The 21977-nt window shown below is 35.7% G+C and overlaps 1 protein-coding gene across 3 annotated transcripts in view; it reads right to left on the bottom strand.

The window, feature by feature from the left end:
• Positions 1–21977, bottom strand: part of CEP85L (centrosomal protein 85 like) — a 207359-nt gene that overhangs the window by 25910 nt on the left and 159472 nt on the right. For all 3 annotated transcript variants that reach the window (XM_036871170.1, XM_036871168.1, XM_036871171.1), the window contains 5 exons: positions 13865–14044; positions 7125–7277; positions 4769–4923; positions 1104–1221; positions 513–563 (listed from right to left, as the gene is read on the bottom strand). In XM_036871170.1, coding sequence (XP_036727065.1) covers positions 513–563; positions 1104–1221; positions 4769–4923; positions 7125–7277; positions 13865–14044 — 657 coding nt within the window. The remainder of the gene's footprint in view (positions 1–512; positions 564–1103; positions 1222–4768; positions 4924–7124; positions 7278–13864; positions 14045–21977) is intronic.

The following is a 21977-nucleotide window of genomic DNA, read 5'->3' as shown; positions in this document are numbered from 1 at the left end:
ATCTGGCAAATCAATAAAAGAATGAAAATCCACTTAATCTACACATTTTGGTTTATATTTTGGGTCACATACCCTAAGCTCTAGATACAGACACAAATATGCAAAGTGTTATACTTTGATAATACAGAAAAATAATATATAGAATTATTAGGAGGGAGTGCTCTTGCCGAGTTACAATGGACTAAAAACAGTCTATTGTCTTTAATTTTAGATCATTGATGACCTTAACCAAATGTGTTCTCAGTAGTAGAGGTAGACTGCACCCAATTGAAAAGAGGAGAGGTAAGGAATAGAGAAGAATAATTTTCACAGTTTTTGAAGAACTGATTTACCAAGTATCATTTTCATTCTAAAGAACTGAAAGATTAATATTAAAGAATTTGCAATGTCATCTCAAGTGTTATTAATATGTTCATACAAAAACATATATGCTTTGATATTTTTTAGATATGTAATTACTAAGAGTAAATCAGCATACAGCTAAATTAAAATAAGCACAAAATATTCCTTACCTGAATTTCTAGAATCATTTTGTCAATCTCATCTTGTTGGCTGTCTATTATCTACAACATAGGAAATATGTCAGTCTAAATCAAATTGTTTTTTTCCATTGCTTTTTTGGAAGTACCAAATTTCAAGAAAACAAAAGCACAGGGAATTATGAATTTATTTTTTTTAAATCAAAGTGTGCTTTTTTTTTTTTAACAAAAGTATTCATACAAAGTATCCTTTAAATAGCCGTATGATTTGGATCACACATATATAAAACTACAAACATCTTACTCTAGCTCTTGATAAAACTTTAATCTTTACAATTTATAAAAATAAGTTTGAGACAGATTTTGAATAATTTAGGAAGGAAAAAGATATCCTTTTGTTTTTGCTAAGAACTTCTTTAGTTTGGCTTTTATTTAAATTTAAATTAAAGTTACTTAAATTGCCATTTTCTTTCCTAATAAAAACATTCAAACTAAAAATTCCATAAGCTATTAAATATTAGCAAAAATATAAATCAAATAAACTAGATAAATTATATATCTATGCATGTATCCATATAGTATAGATTTCACTATCGAAGTTCATTATTAAAGATATATACTGACCTTACTAGCATTCTCATTTTGTTCTCTCAGGTTATCATTTTCATTCTGAAGCTGTTTTGCATCTAACATGGGAAGGCGAATTCCATCTTCAAGGCATCTTTCTACTTTTTGCTGCAAACTGTTTTAGAAAGACATAATTATATGAAGAAAATAAGCTCTCTGTGCTGATTTTGGTAGATGAATGAAGTCTCTTCTTAGGATCTATAATATTTTTTAAGCAAGCAATAATCAAGACCTACAGACAACAGATGACTAAGTTTGAGTACCTATATTTCATACAAGTAAGAAATATAACACAGGCAGATTATCTTTTCAGAAATAGCAAATACGAGACCAGAGTCAAGAGTTGCTTAGTATGTGACAACCTTAGGCCCTGGTGAAGTCCTTCATGACCCTAATCTGAGCTCTGCAATCTAAGCCGTGTTCTTTCCCTCTCCCCCAAAAGGAGAGTTCCTTGATTAAGATGATTATGGTAGGGAGCCTAAGAATATGGATACACGTCTTTTGCCCTTCATTTTTAGTTCAGCAAAAGTTTGTAAAGATAGTTGTTGACTAAATCAGCAGAATTACATTTCTCCTTCATTAATCTAGGAACATTTCTCCTTCATTAATCTAGGAACAATCTAGTTCCTTTTTACAGTAATCTGCATTTCTATCAATAACCTTTCTTATTTCCTTCACCATTTTTACTACCTCCTTTTTGAACTTGGGATCTAGTAGACGAGAGGTCAGTTTCATTGTTTATTCTTTCAGGGAATTCTCTTGATCCTTTCATTAGGAGTGGTTCCTCTGCTTCTTCATTTTACTTGTATTTCTCTGACTGTATGAGTTTAGAAGAAACAGTTACCTAGTGGTCCTGAAGGGCTGTTTGGTGGGAGCATCCCTGTGTAGCCTGCGTGAGTCTAACATTTTTGATGCGAGGGCTGTTTTTAGTATGGATGCCTGCCACGTCTTTCCTCAGTGTGTGCTGGCCTAACGGGTGTGATTGGTGTTGTGGTGACCAGAGTTTGCACTGGATGCTGAGTGGGGGCCTCCTCTTTGAAAAGCAACAATCTAATATATTTATTCCCTGACCTAACAGTTTCTTATGCTATGCTTGGCAGAGAGTTGCATTTTAGAAGAGGAAACAACAAAAGGAAGCCCCTCTGGTATATTAAGAATAAAAGACGGGGAGCGGGGGTGGATGTTAGCTTTGAGAAAGGAAGAACAGTATTGTTTGGGTTAAAAGAAACTATGCTATTAAAAACAACGACCAAAACCAAAACATAACAGCAAAGACACCTAGGAATAGGTCTACTTTAGCCTGTAATCATACTCAAGAGTTACAGCCTACTAAAAGAAACAGACTTGTTATAATGTGGATTTTGATATTTTCATTACTTTTCTTCTTTCAAGTATTATGGCTATCGTGTTTTCTCTCTCCCCGCCCACCGCCCAAAAAGAAAAACTGCCATATCTAGTCTGTGGACAAAGAATTGACAGTCCTAAATAGTACAATAAGGGCTTCAGATGTGTTCATAAATAATGGCACCAGAGAAGTTTTTACATATTATGAATGTACTGTACTGATTTGTAATATATTGTTACTTGTCATAAAAGTATTTGCTTTTTCAGTCTAAAAGTAAAAAAATACATTATTTCTATCTCAGAAAAAGTTTTTGTCTCAATTCAGTGTGAAGACACTACTTCTATGTATTTATAACATTTCAAGAAAAATGTTACATTAAAACTATTAAGGTCTCTCATATTAAAAAGAAAACAAAAGAGCCAGTGACGTGGAGGGAAAAATATACTCTGTCATGTAAAAATATCAAGTATTCTTTCATGTATATATTCTCATTTTGTTTACGTTATGAAGCATGCTCACTTAGAAAAGTAATAAATCTCTTTAACGGCAAAGGTACCAACTATTGCATTACTAGGAATCCCATCCACATATTTTACTTAGATTTTCATTTCTAAATGGAAAAGTTTTCTTATCTCATTTTTAAATCCCCAAAGTTCTTATGTATTCACAAAGCAGAAAACTTGAAATATTATATGAAAACAGATCAATGTAATGATACAATTTATAGTCACGTAATACATCTTAAGTTCTTCTGGAACTTAAGGAATACTACATCATATAGCTGAGGAAACTGAAATAACACTCCTACCCCCAAGTCAACTGACACTATAGCCATACAAGTACTGAAGAATTTTAGAAGGCCTTCTTCGGTTCTTTATATCTATTAGAAATCAAGAGAAATTTCTTGGGATGATGTCATCTCAGAGAGTATCAAGATAAAGTTTAGCATATGGAAAATGGATTCTCAAATGCACTATACTAAATCTTTCCAAATCACGAATACTAGGCTCAATGCTCTCCAAAAACCTAATAAAAGAGAAAATCAAAATAAGAGAGAAGGTATAAAATTATATTAAATATGTAAAAGCACACAATGGAACAAAACAAATTATTTTCAGGTGTTCCTAGTTCTACTCATAAAACACAGCTTGAGTTTATGATTGTAATGCCCTATAAAACAGAACAAACGCATTACCTCTTTTCATTTTGTCATAAGATTAAAGAAAAAGATATATGGTTGAATGAATGGAGGTCAGGAAGCTGTTTTGAGACTAGAGAATAGGATATAAGATGTGGAGTAATAAAAAGAAATTAAAGATCAAGAAAGCAGAAAACAGGAGAAAAATAAAGGTAGAGTCAAAGGTATATGGATTTTTTTTGGAGCTGAGATTAGAAACACAGAAGACTGAATTGTCCCAGAAATCAGAGGTTTTCTGCACTGAAATCTAAGGAAAAAAAAGTAGACCAGGCATATTTAAGACTTTGAAAATAGTAGTAAAGCAATATTAACATGGAATTATCAGAAGGATTTTGACTAAAAAAGTGAGTTACATTGAGTTATATATAATTGATAGAAGCATAACGAGTGCCTTTATTAAATTTAGTTTTTTGCTGCTTTGTTGTCTTCTTCTTCAGGATAGTGTTATCTACTTATAGTTGATAATTTATTAAGGTTTTTTAAGTTCTACAAAACAGTGTACATGTAGATGACTATATAGCATAGTTTTCTAGGTTTTTCATGAATCCAACATTAACTTTCCAGCTTAAATACATTAACAAAATATACTAACAAATAATATTCACTGCAGTTCTAACTGTATTAAATTCAAAGAGACCTGTGAGGCAAGAGATATGTGAGTAAACTCGGAAGGTGCATGGCAAACGGCTGCATCTGTTACTCTGCAGTCAGGTGAAATGGGAGCCAATTACTTCACTTTGACATGTCCCATTAAGGAGTGCAGTCCGGGTGCCCCTCTTTTTGTTACTTAGAATTTTTACTTACTCTTTGACAAAGCCATTAGATAAACAGTTTGTGTTAATGCTTCCAGTTTTCAATTGATGTTTTTTTTTTTTTAAAAAGATTCTCATCTAAAACCTACTCTTATCTAAAACCAAGATGTCAGTATGTTGCATCGAATTGTTAAATCACAACTGAGACAACCTGTTTCGATGACAATACTTCTGGTTCTCAATAATACATCTTTAAGAGAAATCACGGAGTACTAATTATAAATTAACATATTTTAAGTGAAATGCTTTATGACAAATAAGGAATAACTTGAAAATAACATAAAAGAATTACTGAGGGTTTTCTTACCTCTGAACTGTAGTTACCAACTCCTTTTCTTTCTTTTTCTGGCATATTAGCTGTGCCTCATTTTCTTGACACTGTTTTTTGAACTCTTCAAGCCTTTTTTCCATTTCTACCAAAGTCTCTTGCAAATTCTTGTTTTTTTCTTCTAGAACTTGCAGCTAAAGAGAAATTTTTTAAAGTTCATGACACAAAGAATATTAAATATGTTCCTACTAGAAATTGATACTGGGTTCTCAAGAATTAATAGACTTATGGTTAAAATTACACTATCTTCATTTCATGGATAGCACTTAACACTTTATCTCTTCCTTTGTGTAAAGGGAGCTGAGAGAATGAGATTATGGAGAAGAGGAGAATAGGGTCAGAAATTTCTAGAAGACAGAGAAAAGTGAAAGATCTCAATTTGGGGGTATTTTTTAAATTTTAATTGTGGCAAAATATACCTAACGTCAAATTCATCACCCTAACCATTTTTAAGTGTACAGTTCAGTAGAGTTAAGTACATTCACATTGTTGTAAACTAATCACCAGAACTCTTCTCATCTTTCAAAACAAACTCTCTACCCATCTACCTCTCTGTCCATCTACCTCTCCCCTCAACCCCTGGCAATCACCCTTTGACTTTCTGTCTCTATGAATTTGACTACTTTAGGTATCTCATACCTATTTTTCTTTATCTTTAATCTATTTATCTTTGTTTTTTTTCTTTTTTTTAAATTAAATGTTGTCTCCTTTTCAATTCCTAGAATAATTACTGTAATCATTTTTTTAAAATTTAATTTTATTTATTTTTTTATACAGCAGGTTCTTTTTAGTTACCCATTTTATACATATGTCAATCCCAATATTTATCTTTGTGATTGGCTTATTTCACTTAGCAAAACGTCCACAGGTTCACCCATGTTGTAGCATGCGTCAGAAAGTCCTTCCTTTTTAAGGCTATATTGTGTGTATACATCACGGTTTGTTCATCCATTCATCCACTGATGGACACTTGAGGTACTGTTTGGCTATTGTAAATAATGCTGTTATGAACATGCATTGTGAATAAACACCTGTTTGAGACTCTGCTTTCAATTATTTTTAGCATATACCCAGAGGTGGAATTGGTGGAGCACATGGTAATTCTGTTTTCAATAGTTTTGAGGAACCGTCATATGGTTTTCAATAGTGGCTATACCATATTACATTCCCACCAACAGTGCCTGAGGGATTATAATTTCTCACATCATCACCAATGCTTGTTACTTTCTGTTTTTTAGATATTAGCCATCCTAATGGGTGTACTATGGTATGAACACATGTTTTAAAATCTATAGTCCTCTCTGTTCCTGCTCAAACTCCTGTGGGTCCTTCTTTAGTTCCTTCATGACATCACCCTCTGTTAGTTTTACAATTTATAAATTAATGTAAACAGAGACTGTATTATAGGTCTAGAGTCTACAGAATAATGATACTCCATGGATTAGATCAATGATTCTCAACTGGGAGCCATCTCCCTCCACTCACCCCAGGAGACATTTGGAAACGTCTGCTGACACTTTTGGTTTGGGGGAAGGGAAGGAGCAGCACTACTGGCATCCAGTAGGTAGAGGCCAGAAATGTTGCTAAGCATCCTCTAATGCACAGGACAGAATCCCACAACAAAAAATTACCTCACCTCAAATGTCAAGAGTGCTAAGATTGAAAATCCCATGATTCATAAGATTCTGAGAAAAGACTGAAGAGTAGGTTTAATGGATTTACAAGTAAGGCTTCAAGAGGATAGGCCTCACCAGTGTTAGTAGAAAAACTTTGGATGAGGTACTGGTAAGAAAGGAAAATGGTCAGAAGAGAAGTCAGAGGAGTGAACGGAGGTCATAGATTAAAGTATAAGAAATAATTTATAGAAAGATTAAGAAGAATGATGAAAGCAAAACAAGTATCTGGAAAGATGGTCAAAAAAAGGTCTTGTTAAGCCTTGGTGGATCCCAGAGAATACTGGGAAAAGTTGGAACTGAGGTGCATGAGTGTGTGTGCATGCGGTGGGGTGTTACCGGTTTAGAAACTACCTTTTAGAGTAGAACAGTAAGTGAGAGAGTTAAGACAGATTCATTAGGAAGGAAACCGCATATTAATTAAGAACAAGAAAGATCTATTCATGCTCAGATGAACAAAGTTTCTAATTAAAGTTAATTCTAAAAACAGCAATTAAGCACACAGATTTAACTTACAATTAGCCAAATATACAACTAAAATTTTAAATTATAAAAATTTACAAAATGAATGAAAAATTATAAAAATGAAATGTCTAAAGAGTCAACTTAAAAAAGAATATGTTTCCCTCTCATTTAAAGATCAGCATTTTATTTCATGTTACCTGTAGACTCTGACTCTGTACATCATCAAGAGTTGGAAGATCAGCCAGATACTTTTCTAAGGTCTCAATTCTTCTCTGCTTTTCTTTATTCTGTTCAGATTCCTTCTGGCATTTCTTTTTCAGGCTACTGATGTATCTATCTCTGGTTTTAAGCTAAAGAAAAAGATTATGAATCTTCAGTGGTTTTGTCAAAAAACAGTAAGATCAAAACCAACATTCTAATCTTAGGCATCACTGAATTCACCAACAGTTCCAGATATAGTTAACACCACTTCCAACTTAAGTATGATTTATCTTATTTCATAGATTCTAAGATTCACATTTTTTTCAAATTCTTGTATCACTGAAATCAAGAGTTTTGAAATTTTTATTTGATTTTACAATTGATGATATCCTATAAACTGCAGTCAGCCAGGCAGCAGTAATGATGTAGTTTTTATTGCCTGCACATGTGCAAATTTGGTCAAGGCTATTCATATCTTTGTCATTTCAACAGTATTATGTACATGTTGAAAGTGTGTTGAGTTTAAATCATATTTTAAATACCTTTGAAATGTTACATTATAATTTGGCATTGAAAAATGTTATTGGGTACCCAGAAAGACAGTTTCAGGGAACAACTGAGAAATCAGTGAAGCAAGTATTCATCTCTGGAAGGATGACTTTAATTTCTTATTTATTGCAAAGTTATATGCAATGTTCTACGTGAATTAAGAAAGGAAGATATCTATAAGTAATTAAAGCTGTTTTGTAACTTACAGACTTACAAAGGAATCGCTTATCATGTACTAAAGCAAAGCAATCAAAGCCAGGGCACTTACCAAAATTACCAAATACTTAGGAACAAATAATGGGACTAGTGAGACTAATTCATACCTTAAGCAAGACTATTGTTAAGGCATTGTGTCAAACTGAACTTGCATTATATTCTCTTACTATATGAAATAAAGATGTGCCTTACCATTAATGTCATCTTAGGACTGATGAAATATGCTAATTGAACACCTACTATGGAATATATACAATTCATGATCTTTAGTAAATCCCAATTTGTGTAGGTTGAACCTCAGACTTTTATGTACTATTTTTTTTTCACCTTTCTACTTGAAACATACGATCTTTAAATTTTGTAGATATACTATCTCTAAAGCTCTTTCATAAGATCAATTAAAAACAATGTATACACAAATAGTTGCCTAAAAAGTAAAGTCCAGACTCACATTTACTTTAATTTACCAGTCTTCCAAACATTTAACATTCTTTCAGAAGCTTACAGCGTTCTAAAATATCTTTATAGCCTTTTCTCATATTCACCAGGGAAATAAGTACGAGTAATTAGTAGTATAATGGATTACTCTTTCAAATTTTATTAAAGCTAATGCTTGTCCACAATCTAGTTTCTTTCATGCCTTATCTAACTTATTTCAGGTCCAATGTATAACAATTTTTATTAAAACAATTTCAATTGGAAAAACAAAACACAAAACAAATATACACTACCAAATGTAAAACCGATAGCTAGTGGAAAGCAGCCGCATAGCACAGGGAGATCAGCTCAGTGCTTTGTGACCACCTAGAGCGGTGGGATGGGGAGGGTGGGAGGGAGGGAGATGCGAGAGGAAAGAGATATGGAGATATATGTATATGTATAGCTGATTCACTTTGTTATAAAGCAGAAACTAACACACCATTGTAAAGCAATTATACTCCAATAAAGACGTTGAAAAAAAAAAAGAAAAAAAAAACCCAATTTCAATTGGAAAAACAAATGACATCGCATTTCATCTATTCATTACGTCAATAACGTTAGGATTCACTTAGTTCCTTGGGTAAGGAGCAACAATGGTACAACAGACAAAACCTTTTATTGGGGCTTTCTTAGGACTAAAATCAAGTGTGCTGGTGTGACAATTTAACTTTTGATCTATCAGAACTCACAGACTGTTGGCCCTGGTCGTGACCTGAAAGACCATATAATCCTGCTCTTGCCTTAGCACATGACCCTGTAAATTACAGAAGTAAACATAACTAACCAGCCTATTTTTACTACATGCTCCCTAATTTACACTGAATTGTTTGTATCTTAAATGTGACATAATTGTTTAAGTGACATAACTGTGTCCTCAAAAAGCAACCACTAGAATAAGTTAGTCATGCTGTCTTCTTCTATGCAAAGGTGTCCTAGGTTTCTTCTTTTTCTCTGGTCAATTCTCTTCTTTGCTATCATGTCAAGCTTGCTGCTCTTGATCACAAATCTCGGCCAACACTCTCCTATTGGATACCATCTCTGTTATTTGTGGCCACAAGCTGATCACACATAATTACTGGATCTTGGTTTTTTGGGGTTTTTTTTCCAGCTCTGTTCACTGATGAGAAGCTCTTTATTTTTTGTTTTTTGTTTTTTTAACTTCCAAGTTTTATGTTGTTGCAGATTAGCAGATTAACAGAGGTTACTGAATTCTGAACCCCAGTAATTACCTACAGGTAAATAAGGCATCACTAATAAATCTTTCCTATTCTAGTTATAAAAAGTTAAGTTTTTCTTTCAAGGAGGTATTATGCAATACTGAGATCATTCCTAGAAGGCAATTCCCCATTTTAGAAGAGGTTTACAAACAGGCTTATTTTTCTTCATTTTAAATACAATTATTAGAACAAAATAGATTAGGGAGAAAATGTTTTCCACTAAATTTTTATAAATTATTATTAGAACCAAGGCATCAGCTGGAGAGTTAAATTGTCTTGAATTTTACTTCCAGCTTTACAACAACTTCTATCTACATGCAACTGGACAAATTACTTAACTTTTCTCAAAATTCCAGTAACCTCATTTTTTAAAAAATGGGGTATAGTATATACCTCATAAGGTTTCTGTGACACTAGGACTGAATAAGAAAATGCATTTAATGTACATTAACATACTATCTGGCGCATAAAAGAAAGTGCTCAACAAAGAGTAACTTCCCTTGTTATTCTTACCACATTAAATGTTTTTCTGTCTTAGAATCAGTCTTGATTAGGGTTACTGAGAGTAAATGCAGAAGGAAAACAATGCAATCTAATCTCATGTGGGCCCAGGGTGCTGTTTAGTTGATGCATTATCAATGAGTCTAATTTTCTAGCTTCTACACTCCCTTCAAGAACTCAAGACATCTCCATGTCCTCTGACACAAAGTCTACCCTCTACATTAACCCCACTCCTCAAGTTCCACTGGTATAGACACTTCCATTCTTAATTGTCTCACTTCACAGAGAGGCTATTTCTCTTCTTTTCCAAGAGAAACTCTTCCACCTTGGCATCTGTTATCAACATTCTCCTATTTCTCCTTAGGAATATGGTCCATCATGCACCCATTCTGACATCTTCGATATCTCTAATTATTCTTTCCCTAGTCCTTTGTTGGGGTTATCTCATTCCCTTCTCTTCCTTCGTGGCAAAAATCACCTGAAAGCATTTGTTCATTCATTCATTCATTATGCCAGGGACCATGGCTGGTGCTACATATGCTACAGTGACACATTCAGATCCATCCCTGCCTTCACAAAACTTACAGAGGTATATAAAAAACACAGCAACAGTCAAACTTGTGCTGAGAACAAAATGCTTTAAGCATGTATAAGATGGGGTTGGAGGGAAAATATATTTAAGTTGAGACTTGACAAAATATTGATAAATAGGTGACTGGGGAGCAGGAAAAGAGAGCCAAGTATCCATCCGGCAAAGAGGACACTTTATGTAAAGAACCTATACCAGAAACAAGGTCTGACCTGCTTAACAACTGTAAGACACTATACCAAGACACAGTGTACCGGGGGAGACTGGTAGAGCCCAAGGCTATATAATTAGGCAGGCTCTTTCAGGTCATAGAAAATATTAAATTCTTATTTTAAAGACAATGAGATGGCATTAGTGGGTTTTAACCAAGTAAGAAAAATGACTGGATCTTCATTTTAAAAGGTTCATTCCTCCATACTATTAAGAATGGATCTGCAAGGCTGTTGAGCACCTGGAACTCTCACTCATTGGTAGTGGAAGTGTTAAATGGTACACACACTTGGGAGAACCTGGGTAGTTTCTTATAAGTTAAACATCTACACTATGAACCAAATGACCTAGAAATTCCACTATTAGGAATTTATCCAAGAGAAATGAAAACCTATGTATACAAAATAAAGTCTAGTACAAGAATGTTCACAGGAGCCTTATTCATAATTTTCCCAAACTGCAAACAATCCAAATATCCACTAACAGGACAATAGATACATTGTGAGAGATCTATATAATGGAATGCAACTCAGGGATAGATAGGAACAAACTACTGATACGTGCAACAACGTAAATAAATCTCAAAGACATTAAGGGAAAGAAAACACACACAAAAGAACATATATGGTAGGTATGACTCTATTTATACAAAGTCCAAGAAGACTCAGAACTAATCTATAGTGATAAAAAAAGTGTTTCGGGGACCTCCCTGGTGGTGCAGTGGTTAGGGATCCGTCTGCCAGTGCAGGGGACACAGGTTTGAGCGCTGGTCCGGGAAGATCCCACATGCCACAGAGCAACTAAGCCCGTGTGCCACAACTACTGAGCCCGTGCTCTAGAGCCCGCAAGCCATGACTACTGAGCCCACGTGCCACAACTACTGAAGCCTGTGCGCCTAGAGCCCATGCTCCACAACAAGAGAAGCCTGTGCACCGCAACGAAGAGTAGCCCCTGCTCGCCGCAGCTAGAGAAAGCCTGCGTGCAGCAATGAAAACCCAATGCAGCCAAAAATAAATAAATAAATAAATAAATAAATAGATAAATAAATAAAATTTATTAAAAAAAAGTGTTTCAGGGAAGGGAAGAAGACTGACTAGAAAGAAGCACAAGGGAACTTCTTGGATAACTGAAATGTTTATGATCTCATTTTAGATAGTGGTTATATGGGTATACAGTTGACCTTTGAACAACAAGGGGGTTGGGTTGCTGACCCCCCATGCAGTATATAACTTACAGTCGGCCCTCTGAATCTGCTTTTTCCTCCACATCCTCAGATCCTCAAATTGTGTAGTATTTACTACTGAATAAAATCTATGTCTAAGTGACCTGCACAGTTAACCCATGTTGTTAAAGGGTCGACTGTATACTATTAGCAATATTCATAAAAACTGAACACCCAAGATCTGCACATTTGACTGTATGAAAATTATGCTTCAATCTTTAAAAGTATAATAAATAAAATACATAGAATTACAACAACAACAACAACAACAAAAGTGATTGGAGAGAACGGGAGAACAGGCAGACAGGGCAAGGGTGAATTCAGAGACACCAATGAAGAGGCCATTACAAAAGCTTTGCCAAGAGATAAGAACCTGGACTAGGCTGGTAGTGTTGGACAGGTCCTATATATATTTAGAAGACAGGCTTGATTAACTTAGTAGAGTTTCTAGCATGAGTAACTGAATACACAGCAATGAACATTGAAGAAAATGTTGTTTTATGTCGTTTGAGAATAGGGCAGTCAGAAGGTAATATTAAGAACTGATTTTAGACATGAGAAGTCTGAAGTATTTTGAAGACATCCAATTAGGAGCTGTCTCATAGGTAGGTAACATATAAACTGAAACATTAAGCAATAGACACAAAAAATAATAAAAGATGAGAAAAATTTAGATAAAACATAAAAATATATTTTAAAAACCACATCCACTGAATCTTCACAATTTTCACACAATCTTCTAATTAACAAGTCTCAGGTGAGAAAACATTTTAATCCCTCCCACTTATGTATGACCGATGGATACTTCTATAGCTCCCTCCAGATTGTGGTATTAGATAAAGCCCAAAAAATACACAAAAGAAACAAGAAACAGTACCTGTTTCAAGGTACTTTCAAGTTAGCCACAATAAAATACATCATATAGCTGAGAAAGAGAAACCATGTAAAATTTGTCAGTTTTTTGGAAGATAAAAATTTTAGCTTGTGTGTGTGTGTGTGTACTGACTCAAAAATGTCAATGAGTTCTCAATTAATAGCTCCAAACCTGCCTACAGAAATCATGGTGACCGCCTCAAGATCACTTGAAGGGAAGGTTAGTTAATAGAATAATAAGCTGGGTATAACAAGAGAAATCTAAAACCAATTCTGCAACTAAGTAGTAGCTTAAGGATCTATGCCTCTTCAATAAATCAGGGCTAGCATGTATCCTTATCTTACTTGATCTTTAATGATACTATAATGGAATGAGATGAAGTCTGTGAAAATACTTTAATAAAGGCAGAAAGGTCAAATAAATGGACAGATGTATTGTGTATATAGAGGTATCTGGCTTTCAGCTACTTATTCTGAAGCAAGGGCTTCAGCTTAAATAACGTGAAGTCATGTGCTTCTGAAAGAAGGACCACTTTCATTTACCAATCCTTCATATTCCACATTACAAAGATACAGGGCCCAAAAAGGAAAAGGAGAACAGTTATTGGTGTCACATCTCAGTGTAGACAACTAACTTAAAAAAAAGCTTTACTATTACTTAGAAAGACATAATATAATACACAGTGGTATTTTTATCTCTCAAAAAAAAAATGCCTGGATTTTTGTAGATAGCACAGGGTTTCTCAAAAGTTACTGTAAAACTAATCACGTCAGTGTAAATAAAACCTGGTATGACACCTGGCATAGAGCAGATGACAAAAAAAATCATAGGTTGAAGGAATGCCCTTGACCCAATTCAACTTTATTAAAAATACCTACCTTTTCCTCCAGTTTCTTCTTCTCTTCACTAAATTGGCTTATTCTTTGCTTTAGAAACTGATTGAGCTGTAAAACCTCTTTCTCAGTAGATGCAAGCTTTTGCTCAAGTTCCTCTTGCTGGGAATGGGATGTTGACTGGTCTGAAAATGGAGTCTGGATGGAAGTATTCTCATATTGTGGCTATTCAGAAAGAAAAAAAACATAGGTAAGACTTTAAAAGTTTACCTGTCTTGAACAAATGGAAAGAAATTAGAAATGAGGTACAGTACAAAGAGCAAAAATAGCCTTTAATGACAGACCTTGGCATAAATCCCAGTTCTCCTGCTTCCTAGTTATGTGCCATGATCAATTCAAATTCCTTACCATCAACAAGTTATGTAAAGTTCCTACCACACAGCAGAAGCTTAATAAAAAGCAGTTATTATTTGGTTAAAAAGTATCATGAGAGTATAAAAAGTACATTATAAAGAAGTGAAATCTCAGGGGAAATAAATAAAAACTAAAGAAATATTTCCTCACAGGTGATCATTTTTTAGCTAATATTAAACTCAGTAAGTATTAATAGAGTGTTTCCCCTAACTAGAAAGTAAGGTCCATGAAATCAGGAATTTCTGTCCATCTTAGTTGGTCTTACATCCCTATTTCATAGAACAGTGACTGGCACAAAATAAATGTTAAAAAATAATCGCTTAATGAATAAATGTGTTATTCTTTTCATGAGCAAGGCTTTGAAGGAGAGTCAGACAAAATCTCTTCCCTCCCCTTCCCCCTGCAGCATTACAACCTGGAAGGGGAGGGCAGGAAATACAAATATTTCCTCAAACAAATTAGAATGGGATAAGAATGTGATACCAACAAAGTAATGTGAAAGTAAAGAAACAGATTATTTTTCTATTTACTAAGCACATATGTTAGGCATTGTGTACTGGGTAGTCAACAGTTAATAAAACAAGGTCCCACCAGTTTAATAAAGTGTCACACACAAAAAGACAACAAAAACTGCCTAAGTGCTAGGATAGTTGTATGTGTAGTAGCTATGGAAAGGCTTTATAGAAGTGAACTTGAACTAGGCCTTGAAGAACTCATACTTTTTCAAAACGTAGAGATGCAATTCAAAAATTATATACACAGTATGGTACTGGCACAAAAACAGACACATAAATCAGTGGCACAGAATAGAGAGCCCAGAAAAGAACCCATACTTATATGGTCAATTAATCTACGACATAGGAGGCAAGAATATACAACGGGGGAAAAAACAGCTTCTTCAATAAATGGTGCTGGGAAAATTGGACAGCTACATGCAAAAGAATCAAACTGGATGCTTTCTCACACCATATAAAAGATAAACTCAAAATGGATTAAAGACTTAAAATGTAAGACCTGAAACCATAAAACTCCTAGAAGAAAACACAAGCAGTACACTCTGTGATATCAGTTTTGGCAATTTTTTTGGGATTATGTCTCCTCAGCAAGAGCAACAAAAGCAAAAATAAACAAATGGGACTAAATCAAACTAAAAAGCCTTTGCACTATGAAGGAAACTATCAACGACAAAAAGGCCACCTACTGAATGACAAAAGATAATGGCAAATGATTTATCTGATAAGGGGTTAATATCCAAAATATACGAAGGACTCATACAATTCAACATCAAAAAAAAAAAAAATTAAAAAACGGACAGAGGACCTGAAAAAACACTTTTTCAAAGAAGACATACAAATGGCCAACAGGCACATGAAAAGATGCTCAACATCACTAATCATAGGGGAAATGCAAATCAAAACTACAGTGAGATACAACCTCACGCCTATCAGAATGGCTATCATCAGAAAGACAACAAATAACAATAAAGTGTTGGCCAGGATGCAGAGAAAAAGAACCCTTGTGCACTGTTGGTGGGAATGCAAATTGGTGCAGCCGCTATGGAAAAACAGTAGGTCAGTTTCTCAAAAAATTAGAAATAGAACTATCATATGATCAAGCAATTCCACTCCTGGGTATCTATCTGAAGAAAACAAAAACACTTAATTTGAAAAGATATATGCAACCCTGTGTTCACTGCAGCAGTGAACAACAGCCAAGATATGAAAGCAACCTAAGTGCCTATCGATAGATGAATGTATAAAGAAGAGGTGATATCCATATCTATCTGTCTGTCTATCCATCCAACAGAATATTACTCAGCTATAATATAAGATGAAATTTTGCTATTTGTGACAATATGGATGGACCTAGAGGGTATTATGCTAAGTGAAGTTAAGTCAGACAGAGAAAGACAAATACCATATGATTTTGCTTATACATGGAATTTAAAAAACAAAACAAATGAACAAACATAACAAAACAGAAACAGTCATAGATACAGAGAACAAACAGGTGAGGGAGATGAAGAGGTACAAACTTCTAGTTACAAAATCAATGAGTCACAGGTATGAAATGTGCAGTGCGGGGAACACGGTCCGTAATAATGGAATATCTTTGTATGGTGACAGGAGGTAACTAGACTTAGTGTGGTGATCATTCTGTCATGTATAGAAATACCGAATCAATATGTTGTGCACCAGGAACTAACATAATATTGTAGGTCAATTACACTTCAAAAACAAACAAACAAACTCATAGGAAAAAAGAGATCAGATCTGTGGTTACCAGAGGCAGGGGTGGGGGAAGGGGAAGTGGATGAAGGGGGTCAAAAGGTACAAACCTCCAGTTATAGGATAAATAAGTACTAGGGATGTAACGGACAACATGATAAACATAATTAACACTGCTGTATGTTATATATGGAAGTTGTTAAGAAAGTGAATCCTAAGAGTTCTCATCACAAGGAAAAAATATGCTTTTTTCTTTTTCTTCTATTCTGTATTTGTATGAGATGGTGGATGCTCACTAAACTTACTGTGGTCATCATTTCATGACGCGTGAAGGTCAGATCATTATGCTGTACACCTTAAACTTATACAGTGCTGTATGTCAACTATATCTCCATAAAACTGGAAGGAAAAAAATTCTGCTTATATAAACAGCATTTATCATGTGCATGGTATTTCAAAGATAACCGACTCAGGCACTGCCCTTTACAAACTCAAATTCTAATCAGAAGCATAAGAGAAACCCTTAGATAATTATATACAGGATACAATATACTATGGCAGCCAAAGAAAAGCCATCTTCAGTACAAAGTGTTGGAAGGTGGGAGGATAAATGAAAAGGGCATGGGGAGAATGAGGGAAAAGGCTTTACTGGAAAGGTGGCTTTTGGGACAGACTTTGAAAATAAGGAGGATTCTGGCAGGAACAGAGAAAGGAAGAAAAGCATTCCAGAAAGAACATTTTAAAAAGGTAAAAGATGGACTATATGCACAGAGTACCCATAAAGTATAGGTTACAAGAGGGGTGAATATAAGAGAAAATTAAAACATCTACGTGATACCATACTTCAGAATCACAAGGTTCAGAATTCAACCTTAATTCATAGGAAATGGGAATCCGGTGATGGTTCTAGAACAAGAAAGTAACATGTTTAAGAAGTCTGTGAACTCTGTTTTGTAAATCTCTGCATTCCCTAGCACTTACCGTAGTGTGTAAACTCTTAGTAACTTTAGATTAAAGGGGAAAGAAAAGAGGGAAAAGGACAAGAGAGAACTATAACAATTGGAAGTAATGAATAAGATGAATTAAAGGACATGGTGAATGGATATGAATATATCACTTTAAGAAATTATCCTAACCTATTTAGCTGAAAAAACCAAGGAGCTGAACAAGAATACTGAGAACAGAAGGAAGAAACTCTGGAAGCAGAAATGAGATGATTTAGAGAAAATTATTTTTTAAGTTGTGAATGGACAAGAAATGTTAAAGATAACTAAAGGTTCGAAATTCTGAGTCTAAGTAACAGGGAAGATCATATTCTGAGCAGAGGTAAGGAGGTCATGTGGGAGAACAGGTTTAAGCAAACGTACTTAATTACAAGTAGAGCCTACTGATATTAAGATGCCAGTTAATATCAATTTAATACTAAGATACAAATATATATGAACATCAGGCAAAGAGATGGGTCTAGAACCCAGAAAAATGGCCAGGATAGGCTAGGAAACTGTAAAAAAGTTAATACAGATTTACAGTTTCCCGTCAGGCGTATAATGAGCTCAGAAATTGCCAACCTGTTTTACCGACAAGTAAAAAGCTGAACAAACTGAAAAATCAACAACTCTTCTTATATCTGTCAGAGAAGTGAGGTTATCGGGCAAACTGCAACCCCCAAAATTGGAGAAACAGGCAAATAAAGAAAATCACACTTACTGGAACAGAATTATCCATGGGAACCAGTGCTGAAGTAGGAAAACCAGAACTGTAATGGATGAATTTGTTGGAGGCTCAGAGTGAAGGTCTGAGAGTCAAAAACTCCAGGGGTACCCAGTCATAGGGGACACCCAATATTCTTGAATTATACCACTAGAAGCTCTACCAGGTCCTCACAATGAATCCCTTTGTGCTTCCAGCAGAGGGAGGAGAAAAGAAACCATTCTGAAATGCCAAAGCTCTATGTTCTTCTTAACAAGGCCTGTCCTCAGGAGAAACTACTTTACCAGAGACTAACCTACCTAGAAGGGAACTAACATACCTAGAAGGAAAAAAATCCCAAACCAGCTCCCTCTAGCCTTCCACATGGGGGAAGGGTTAATATCCAATTCAGTTGCCTCTAGCCATCCTGTCCTACCTAAGGGTGGGAAAGAAAAAACTAAGAAGCACTGGTGAAGTTCACAGTCCAGGAGCACAGGCTCATGAAAAGACTAAGTCAGAGGGCCAGAGAATGCTTCCCCTGCCCCACACCCTACCATGACATTACTAAAGGCCTATTTACCACATTTCCTTTTATCAGTACATCTGGAGAGACTGAACAAGCATCAGAACTAGAGTCAGATATGTCACAAACGTTGGAATTATCAGAACAGACATTTTTTAAAACTATGATTAATATGCTTAAGGGCTTTACTGCTGAAGTAGACAACATTCAAGAACAGATGGATAATATAAGAACAGAGCCGGAAAGACTATAAAAGAAACTCTAGAGACAAAAAACACTGGAACAGAAACGAAGAATGTCTTTGATGTGGTTATCAGTAGACTGGACCTGGTGCAGGAAACAATCTGAGCTTGAGGATATGATAGCAGAAACTTCTAAAACTTAAGAGCAAAGAGGAAAAAGATTGGAAAAAATAGAACAGAATATCCAAGAGTCATGAGATAACTACAAAAGTTGTAATATACATCTTATGGGAACACCACAAGGAAAAGAGAGAAAGAAAACAGCAATATTTTAAACAATATGATTTGAGAATTTCCCCAAATGGTCACATACCACACCTCAGATCCAGGAAGCTCAGAGAACACCAAGCAGAATAAATGCCCAAAAACTACACTTAAGCATATCATATTTAAATTTTTGAAAATCAAAGATAAAAAAAATTGTGAAAGAAACCAGAGGAGAAAATACCTTGTCTATAGACAGGAAAAGATAAAAGCTTTATACAACTTCTCAGAAACCATGCAAGCAAAAACAGAGTGGAGTGAAATATATGAAAGTCAGGCACTTTCTTTCCTATGTAACAGCAATGAACAGGTGTAATTTGAAACTAAAAACACATTACCATTTACATTAGCACCCCCAAAAACATAATAGTATAAATCTAACAAAATGTGTATATACAAGATCTATACAAGGAATACTACAAAACTCTGATCAAAGATATCAAAGAAGGACCAAATAAATGAAAAGATATTCCCTGTTCATGGACAGACTCAGTATTGTCAAGATGTCAAGTTCTTCCCAATTTGATCTATAGATTCGATGCAATTTCAATAAAAATCCCAGCAAGTTATTTTGTGGATAGTGACAAGCTGATTCTAAAGTTTATATGGAAAAACAAAAGCTCCAGAATGGCCAACAGAATACTTAAGGAGATGAACCAACTAAGATGGAGGACTGACACCTTGACTTCAAGACTTACAGTAAAGCTACAGTAATCAAGAATGTGTGGTATTGGGGAAAGAACAAACAAACAGGTCAATGGAACAGAATGCAGAGCCCAGAAATAGATCCACACAAATACAGTCAACCAATCTACTGACAAAAGGGCAAAGGCAGTACAGTGGAGCAAAATCAGTCTTTTCAACAAATGATACTAGAACAACTGAACATCCACATGCAAAAAAAAAAAAAAAAAGATTCTAGACACAGACCTTACACCCTCCACAGAAATGAACTAGAGACTGGTTCAAGATGGCAGAGTAGAAGGACGTGCTCTCACTCCCTCTTGTGAGAGCACCGGAATCACAACTAACTGCTGAACAATCATCGACAGGAAGACACTGGAACTCACCAAAAAAGATACCCCACATTCAAAGACAAAGGAGAAGCCACAATGAGAAGGTAGGAGGGGCGCAATCACAATAAAATCAAATCCCGTAACTGCTGGGTGGGTGACTCACAAACTGGAGAACACTTATACCACAGAAGTCCACCTGCTGGAGTGAAGGTTCTGAGCCCCACGTCAGGCTTCCCAACCTGGGGGTCCGGCAATGGAAGGAGGAATTCCTGGAGAATCAGACTTTGAAGGCTAGCGGGATTTGATTACAGGACTTCAACAAGACTGGGGGAAACAGAGACTCCACTCTTGGAGGGCACACACAAAGTAGTGTGTGCATCGGGACACAGGGGAAGGAGCAGTGACCCCATAGGAGACTGACCCAGACCTACATGCTAGTGTTGGAGAATCTCCTGCAGAGGCGGGGGGTGGCTGTGGCTCACCGTGGGGACAAGGACACTGGCAGCAGAAGTACTGGGAAGTACTCCTTGGCATGAGCCCTCCCAGAGTCTGCCATTAGCCCCACCAAAGAGCCAGGTAGGCTCCAGTGTTGGGTTGCCTCAGGCCAAACAACCAACAGGGAGGGAACCCAGCCCCACCCATCAGCAGACAAGCAGATTAAAGTTGTACTGAGCTCTGCCCACCAGAGCAACAGTCAGCTCTACCCACCACCAGTCCCTCCCATCACGAAACTTGCACAAACCTCTTAGATAGCCTCATCCACCAGAGGGCAGACAGCAGAAGCAAGAAGAACTACAATCCTGCAGCCTGTGGAACAAAAACCACATTCACAGAAAGACAGACAAGAGGAAAAAGCAGAGGGCTATGTACCAGATGAAGGAACAAGATAAAACTCCAAAAAACAACTAAAGAAGTGGAGGTAGGCAACCTTCCAGAAAAAGAATTCAGAATAATGATAGTGAAGATGATCCAGGACCTCGGAAAAAGAATGGAGGCAAAGATCGAGAAGATGAAAGAAATGTTTAACAAAGACCTAGAAGAATTAAAGAACAAACAAACAGAGATGAACAATACAATAACTGAAATGAAAACTACACTAGAAGGAATCAATAGCAGAATAACTGAGGCAGAAGAACGGATAAGTGACCTGGAAGACAGAATGGTGGAATTCACTGCTGTGGAACAGAATAAAGAAAAAAGAATGAAAAGAAATGAAGACAGCCTAAGAGACCTCTGGGACAACATTAAATGCAACAACATTCGCATTATAGGGGTCCCAGAGGAGAAGAGAGAGAGAAAGGACCCGAGAAGATATTTGAAGAGATTACAGTTGAAAACTTCCCTAACATGAGAAAGGAAATAGCCACCCAAGTTCAGGAAGCACAGAGAGTCCCATACAGGATAAACCCAAGGAGAAACACGCCGAGACACATAATAATCAAACTGGCAAAAATTAAACACAAAGAAAAATTATTGAAAGCAGCAAGGGAAAAACGACAAATAACATACAAGGGAACTCCCATAAGGTTAACAGCTGATTTCTCAGCAGAAACTCTACAAGCCAGAAGGCAGTGGCATGATATACTTAAAGTGATGAAAGGGAAGAACCTACAACCAAGATTACTCTACCCTGCAAGGATCTCATTCAGATTCGATGGAGAAATCAAAAGCTTTAGAGACAAGCAAAAGCTAAGAGAATTCAGCAGCACCAAACCAGCTCTAAAAGAAATGCTAAAGAAACTTCTCTAAGTGGGAAACACAAGAGAAGAAAAGGACCTACAA

Source organism: Balaenoptera musculus, chromosome 12, assembly GCF_009873245.2.
Source record: "Balaenoptera musculus isolate JJ_BM4_2016_0621 chromosome 12, mBalMus1.pri.v3, whole genome shotgun sequence".
Taxonomy (NCBI): Eukaryota; Metazoa; Chordata; class Mammalia; order Artiodactyla; family Balaenopteridae; genus Balaenoptera; species Balaenoptera musculus.
The sequence above is the reverse complement of the archived record's forward strand: the minus strand, read 5'-3'. Positions and strand labels throughout refer to the sequence as shown.